The 7,992-nt window shown below is 39.8% G+C and overlaps 1 protein-coding gene across 1 annotated transcript; it reads right to left on the bottom strand.

Annotated features, from left to right (window-relative positions):
* Positions 1-1,515: 1,515 nt before the first annotated feature.
* Positions 1,516-7,352, bottom strand: stt3a (STT3 oligosaccharyltransferase complex catalytic subunit A). The gene is made up of 11 exons (XM_010797035.1): positions 7,299-7,352; positions 5,897-6,017; positions 5,748-5,808; positions 5,543-5,664; positions 5,193-5,338; positions 4,629-4,719; positions 4,430-4,536; positions 4,180-4,344; positions 2,865-3,045; positions 2,574-2,729; positions 1,516-1,634 (listed from the first exon to the last, which is right to left on the bottom strand). The coding sequence occupies exons 2-11, from the start codon at positions 5,982-5,984 to the stop codon at positions 1,531-1,533; spliced, it is 1,221 nt and encodes a 406-aa protein (XP_010795337.1). The 5' UTR covers positions 5,985-6,017; positions 7,299-7,352; the 3' UTR covers positions 1,516-1,530.
* Between the last annotated feature and the right edge of the window lie 640 nt (positions 7,353-7,992).

Genomic DNA, 7,992 nt, shown 5'->3' with positions numbered 1-7,992 from the left:
ACACACACACACACACACACACACACACACACACACACACACACACACACACACACACACACACACACACACACACACACACACACACACACACACACACACACACACACAAGGGGGGGGCGCAACAGCGGTAATTAAAGTTTCAAAGTCTCAAATGCTACAACTACTGTCACAAACTGGATGAATGTGAAGTATTTTGTTAAAGGAGGATGAAAGCGTAATTAAGGAGCACTATTGGAGTGACTTTGATGGTTATCGGACTCAGGATTCATTCATTTGGATTCTCGCTGTATGAAGAAATTAAAGGATGGTGCAAGTGGAAACAATTCACAAAGGGATTAAACTGTTTAAAACACATGCTCAAAGTAAGCCGGATTTTGCCGATGTGTTTATGTGGATTCAAAAGTCTTAAATAATCTATAAAATGGAGGAGACCGATCTGATCGGAGCAACTGTGACAAATAATCTGAAACCGGCATGGACAATGACTATGTTTTAAAAATGCGCTTATCCAGAAACGCCTGGTTTGGACACTTTACGGGCAGAAGAAACATTTCTATTAAAGAAAGAATTATATATTTTTGTCTTTTTATGCCTTTATAGCTACTAACTTGAATTTTTATTCAAATGAATTAATCGATTATTTTATATGCTTTATTGTAATGTAGAGACAAGGCTTTTAGTGATAATCATGTATTGCTTTACAATTATATGTTAAAAAAAAAGTCTAAATATGATATTTGGCCTCAAATCATCTGAGGCCTGGCGCCCGCTCTGCTTTATTTGGCACCCCCACCACTGCATTAACCCATGTAGAGTGGTGCAGGAATGAGTCCTACATCCAGAAATAAGTACGTTAGCACTTAAAAACGGTCTCAAAGTCATGTCTCAAATGTTATTTTGATCGAGTTTTAGGTTAGGTGCCTGTTGTTAACACAAGCTAATGAGATTTTCACGTTTTGTTTTATGAAATGAAATACGTCAATGAATTCCCCAATGGTGAATGTTTGTAGCTTTTATGTGTCCCAAATTAGACTACTAAACATTATTATTACACAAATATTAGCAACCTTTAGCTTAGCAGTGATGACAACAGCTCATGTGACCGCCATGTAGTTAGTTTATTTACTATTTGTCGATTGCATTTATGCTTCAATGATCACTTCAGTGGTGTTTGGTATATGTGGAGATGATCCCGCAAGACAATACATGCGAGTAACATCAACGTCTGTTTGCAACAGATCTTCATTTCTGCAATATTTAAAAATCCAATTAAAAACCCCATTGCTTTTAGTTGAGGAAGCAATTGCGTTGCTAACTACCGACGTCGGCATGCAAAGGTACATCATCGATGCACTAAGGTATAGAGATAAAAACAACATCAAAAACCTTTACTGAATACATGCATTTCCATTCAGCTATGTTTAATCAAGCAACTATGCCATCTTCTGGTGACACTGTAGATTTCACAAACCTAAGTAAACAGATCGACGGCTCTCTGCAGAGTTGTTTGAGAAGTACGTGTGACTATTAAAGACGTACCATGACAGCTGAGAAGTACATGCTGGTGACTCCATACATGATGATGAAGATTCTGTCGTCTGACAGGTTGTTGAAACAGTAGTAAAGACCAACTGTAAGGAAAGGCAAGGGAGCAGTCAGTAAAAACCCTAAAAGAATACACGTATCTGTGTGCTTCCTGTGCATGAAAGATGTAGATCATACAGTACTAGATTTGTGTTACTCTGCGTGTGAACTTACAAATATCTGGGCTTTTGGTTGGACAGAAATCTGAACTTTAAACACCATATTGAAGTTCTAACTAAGAAATTGAAATTCACTCTCGGCTTCCTTTACAGACTTCTACGTTTTTTCAACTTCTTCCAGTAAAAGGTTGGTCTCTGGCTTATTCCTGTCCCAGCTTGACTACGGTGATACAATCTATAGATTTGCCTGTCCCACTGTTTTGGCCAAACTTGACCCACTCTACCATGCTGCACTGCGATATATATCAAATGCTCCCTATAGGACTCATCATTGCACACTGTACAGCCTAACTGGATGGTCCTCACTTAGTATGTGTAGGATGCAGCATTGGTTTTTATTAATGTATAAAGCCATTTTAGGTAAGCTTCCAATGTACTGTGCCAGATTTGCTCCAGTTTGTGACTCTTACAACCTCAGATCCAGTGCCTGGATACGGGTCCAGGTACCTGCTGTGCGGACTGAGGCTGGAAAAAGGAGTCTTTTTTATTATGGTCCTTGGTCTTGGAATGACCTTCAATCAAGCCTCAAACTGACGGCACTTGTCCCTATAGCCTGTTTTTTTAATTGAAGTTGTCTGAAGTCCTTACCACCAGCTGCTCTTGCAGTAATAAGTACTGTCCCAAATGTGCACAATGTAGTGACTGCTTTTTGTCTTTTTGTTTACTTAGTTGTGGTTTCTGTATTTTATATGTCTGTGTTATGTGGAAGAATGTAAGAACGTGTAACGTTGCTGCCTTCTTGGCCAGGTCAGCATTGTAAATGAGATGTTGTCTCAATGTTTTCATCTGGTTAAATAAAAAACTTGCCTGGGAACATAAAGACCAGCAGCTGGAGGTCAAAGTAGTACGAGGACCAGGTGGTGGGCTGATGCTCAGAGACAGAGGCGATGATGGGAATGTTGTTCTTGGCATAGGAGGGATCCAGAAGAGAGTAGAAACGACCAGTCCATGGAGAGATCTTACCTGAAGGAAGATACTTTTGGTCAGTCATGATCCAAACAAAAACTACATTGGTTTCTCACAAGAGGAAAGGAGAAGGTGAAGAGAGTGTTAATCTAATACGTTCTTCTGCATGTTTCTGCTGGTGAGCCCTCTTACCGGTCAGCATGAGAACGGTCCCCACAGACAGCATGAGGAAGCCCACCAGGGAGATGACGCTCTTGAACAGCACCTCAAACTGCTGGGCATTCAATTTGCTGCGCAGGTAGTCCACAAAGGCGTGGATCTGGCACAAGCCAAACACACCGAAAGCTGCCATGTGCTCTGATGACTGCACCGGCTGGATAATGACACAGACAGGAAGTCAGACTGTGGACACAGAACCTTTTTCCCCAACACATGACATTTTATTTTAAGGGTTGATCAGAGTAACTGAAGAAACACGAGACAGTACTGGTGTTGTTACTAAAATTAATACTTTGACTGATACTGTACCTGCCTACATTTCTCAATGAGGATGTGGAAATAAGCCATAAAACAACAGAAGTGTATCATTGTACCCTATTGTGTTCATACCTTTAATATCCCAACAGAGAAACTCTAAAGGCCACATTTTCCCCACCTTAACATGTCACAATGCTGCTTGAATAAGTTTAAATTCTTGAAGAGAATACAAGTATTAGCAGTATTGTCAGTTATTTTGTGGAATCAAGTTCCCTCTGGTAAGTAGTGATCCAGTGTTTAAGTCTAGCCTAGCTTTCAATGTGAAAAGATATCTGTTTTACCTTCATAAGTGTAGACACAACTTTTGCGGTACTTTAGTTCAATATCCCGGCAAGTCTGCTTTGTCAACAAAATGCTCGGTATAATAGCCGTTTGTCCAATGTGCTAAGTTCCTATGCAACTCAGTCTGCAAGGGTGTCTTACTTCTAACTCATGTTCTATAAGATTTCAAAATCTTAAACAAAGGTTGATCAAAAATAAAACTCCAATAACTACTTGATGATTCAAAAACAGGCTGTGTGCAACAGCACTGCATTTGATAACTAAATGGCAGGACTCCATGGTAACACGGCTAAAAACTTGTTTTGATCCACAGTTGCAGACTTCCAGCGTCCTACTGGCAAACCATAGTTAGACTCTTTTGGACATGCACACTCAAATCTGAGTTACTGTACCATCACCTGTCTTAACATAACATTAGCATAGCCCAATAATATCAATACAAAACGTTGGTGTTAATTAAAAGGAAGTTCAAAGAATGTTATCTGTCTTGCCAACATAAACATTTCTTAGACATGGTTTTGTTACAATTATTACTGTTGTCGTGCACTTGTATATGCACGTGTCTGAAGAAGAAACAAAAATGGTATGCAGTCATTATAATATAGGGTATAGTGCCACTTTTTAGACAAGTAGTAATGTGATTCTTTTCTAGTTTGGGCATACTGTGCAGCACTTCATCTTCACTCACCTGGAAACCGACAAAAGAGATCTGCATGGAGAGGATGGTGCCGAGGCAGTACACTGTGCAGTAAGCCACGTAGATTCGGTGAGAGAATCGGCCCGTGAGCATCAGAACCAGGACATGGAGGGGGATCAGGTTGATGAGGAACACGTAGCCACCCCAAGAGGAAACCTATATATTTACACAAATGCCTTATCAGGACCTCGATGAACTCAGAAATATACAATATGTATCATGCACTTTGGTCTATCCTCACCATGTAGAAGTAGGCCAGCGCGCACACGGACGACCAGTACACTGAGCCCGTCTTCACAGCCTTGATCCACATGTAATAGGTCAACAGCATGCAGAAGATGGCAATCCCTGAGTAGGACAGCACCGAGGGATTTCATTAACAATCTTTTAGTCAGGTTTTTATTCAAATACAGTGTTTTGCATATCAAGTGCATGCATACCTTCGTTATCATAGGAGCCAGCTACAGATCGAGAGATGTAACCGGGCACCACGGCAATCATGGCAGCAGCCAGGAGCCCCGCACCGGCATCCTGCAGGGGAGGAGGGCTTTAGTGGAAACATTGTGTACACCATCATAACTATAAAAGCATCATTAACCTATACTCATCATAGCTGTTTTTTTTTTTTAATATAAAGTTCTTTGTAATCATGTTAAGAAGAGTACTATGTAAATAAAGTTTATTATTTATATATTATTATTAACAGGATTCTAAAGCAACACTCTGTTCTAATCTGGGAAATATGTTTAACAATTTATTTTGCGACATTAAAAAATGACCCTGATAAAGTCATGGTTTTATACTTAAATGTGGGATTAAGACACAAACTAATCAAAAGAAGGCCTGTGTTACCATCTGGTGGTGCGGACCTTTTAAAAGATGTGTGCGTTTATCTTCTACCTGGATTTTGACTGCTTTATTTTTAATTCAAAGCTAAATCACCGGAGTTCCCTTTAATAGAAAGAAGAGCACTTAGAGTTTATATTCTTAAATAACATTTCTACCTTTAACTCCTTGGTGAAGTGGTAGGTGACGACGACGGTGAAGGAGGAGAACAAGGGAGCCAGGAAGACACAGACATTACGGATGTCAATGGTGATGTGGAAAAAATGTAGGACATGGTAAAGGACGGCAGAGGTGATCATAAGTCCTGGAGAGAGGAGAGGGGGAGACGAGACAAGGTGTTCCAGGTTAGCTTAGCATTAGTGCTAATGAAAGGCACACTGATTAACCTCTGTTCTTTAACTGAAACAACACTTGAACTGCTCTACTTTGGATATCAAACCACCCAGAGTAAAGATTATAAGCAAACATTCATCTACTTTGCTCTCTTATATATTTTTCTGATTCCTACCTGGATAAATGGTGCCACCAATGATCCTCCCTAGAGGATACCATGCCCGGTCGTCAAACCAGTTGTGAAACTTATAAAACCCTTCTTCTGTCAGGAAGCGGGTGGTGCGGTAGTTAAAGTACCTGAAGATGAGATAAAGGCAAGTTAATGACACGTTAAACACACTTTGTTCTTCACAATGCTTGGAAATAAGCATGACACTTACGGATCAAACTCATGGATGACACTCTCAAACCTCAAGACGGAAAAGAGTCTGGTGGAGAATGCTGAAGAGAAGGGAAAGCACATTGATCAATGTGTTGAGTTTGTTTTGAGGGAGAGCATGGCATTGTGTATGGGAAGTAGAGAACTTACAGAGGATGCCAGCCATAGACAGGATGAGCAGCTTCAGCAGCGTGTCCTGCTTCTCATAGGACAAACGGAGGAAGCCCAGCTTGGTCATTTTGGCGAGTTTAGGAACAGCTCACCATACAACCTAATGGGAGGAAGACAGGCACTGTAAGACTGAGGTACAAGTTCTTCCTCTAACAGACTGATTCAGGTCCACTGTCTCAACGAAGATCATCGTACTGCCAACAGCTATAACTCCGTACAACACTTTACCTCTGGCTAGCAGAGAACTCCCAGCATCATAGTTTATTACACCGACTTTTTATTCCCTTTGCATAAACCTAATTCATTGATTTGTATATATTGTTCTCACACTGTACTTCATTTACTTTTCTTTTAACTTCAATCACTTTGAAGACATATCATATATGTTCCGTTTACAATTTGTAGTAAGTTGGTCTATTTTGTATACTAACCTATTTTGTATATTTGTAGTGTGCCATAGAGATACACTAAAGACACATTGATTGTTGATATGTTTATACATTTACTGTTTTTGTGCATGTTCTATTTCTACTGTTAATATGTTTAAATTGACCGTTTATGCACTTTACATATGAATCCCTCTTTTACATGTTGCTGTGGCAATTTCCCAAATTGGGATCAATGTAAAAAATCGAACCACCTATTGATACGATGTAAGGAAAAAAAACATTGCCTAATATACATTTCTATTTCAGAAATAGATCCTGCAAATAACTTATTTGTAATGTCAGGTTTTAAATAAGCCAGATCATCATATACAGTAATCAAAGTCTTGAAACTGTAAAGAGTGAACTTCCATGTCCAGACCAACCAGATAAGGCCACGTTCTCAGATGTGGCATCAGGAACCAGGAAGCACTCACTCTGGAAAACCTCTGCAGGGATTTATGCCTGTATTCTGCACATTTTGTAGGTTTTTCAAAGCAAAAACACAAACCAGCAAGCTAAAAAGAGCTCTTATTAATGCTAATTAGAGCTAGCCCTACAAGTACTGAGACTCAACCGGCACTCCTAACATCACAGAGCAAGGAAATCAACATTAGCTAGTGTTTGTGCACCACGTTACCTATTAACACGCACAATATGTACATTTAGAAACAATGCAAGCATCGTTATAGCCTGGACTGCATCTTACAGCAAGTCAGCATCAGGCCGGCTAGTGCTGATGCTGCTTCCATTTCAGCCAGTTAAAAGTGTGGCTAGCGAGGCTAACCTGCTAGCGTCTGTATAATGAACACCTCTGCCCCGCGCCTCCTGACAGACTTATTTTGAAAATATCAGCGACACCTTCACAAATTACAGCAGGACAACAGCTTACAATACACAATTAGTTTTCCTGTTAAAGCTCCCAAATGTAATATTTAATCTTCAGTAAGACTCACCCGCTCCGTTCCTGTTTCTCATACACTATTCACACACAACCTTAATCGAGAAATAATCCCGCCCCAATCACGCGTTGCTGCGCGTTTATTGGTCGACCGTCGGTCCACAGAAATCGCACATAATTCTGATTGGATATTTGACTGTCATTCAAATTTGGTTTCCTACCTTGCCGCTGTAGTGTAGTGACGTGTCCTTAGTTAGGAGGCAACGTGTCGCCCCCTATTGGTTAAAAGACGAACAGGACAATATAATTTCAGTGGTGCAACAAAACTCAGTACAGTAAATTGACAACCATTATGACAATATATAATTAAACATTAGTTAAAAAGCATAACATGATCTGGATGTCTATTTTCAGTCGTTATCAGATATCTTTACTCAGTAACAATGCAGTGCCAGCTTTATCTTAACCATTAGATGCATAAATGGGTCAAAAATGACCCGGTGTGGTGGTTTTCTTGAATTATCCTTGTAATTATATTCCACATTCCAGCTATTCCTCAAAAAACATGCTTTTGATATCATGCCATTCAAATGTTTAACTTACATTTTAAGAAATTTAAGTTTTTGTATTACTACCCCAAAGCTTCCATAAGTGGGTCAAAAATGACCCAAATGCATTTTTTATGGAATCCTAGGGGAACCTTATCAACTGTGGCTGTCAGGAATAAATTCACTGTAGACCACACAGAC

The sequence above is a fragment of the Notothenia coriiceps genome, unplaced genomic scaffold (genome assembly GCF_000735185.1).
Source record: "Notothenia coriiceps isolate Sejong01 unplaced genomic scaffold, NC01 NC01_scaffold00037451, whole genome shotgun sequence".
In the NCBI taxonomy this organism is placed as follows: Eukaryota; Metazoa; Chordata; class Actinopteri; order Perciformes; family Nototheniidae; genus Notothenia; species Notothenia coriiceps.
The sequence above is the reverse complement of the archived record's forward strand: the minus strand, read 5'-3'. Positions and strand labels throughout refer to the sequence as shown.

Excerpts from the sequence above, each read along its gene's own strand:
- stt3a (XM_010797035.1), bottom strand. The coding sequence starts at position 5,984 with ATGACCAAGCTGGGCTTCCTCCGTTTGTCCTATGAGAAGCAGGACACG. Across the intron at positions 4,720-5,192 it reads ACTTCACCAAGGAGTTAAAG|GATGCCGGTGCGGGGCTCCT; the intron begins GTAGAAATGTTA and ends CCTCCCCTGCAG. Across the intron at positions 4,345-4,429 it reads CGCTGGCCTACTTCTACATG|GTTTCCTCTTGGGGTGGCTA; the intron begins GTGAGGATAGAC and ends GTAAATATATAG.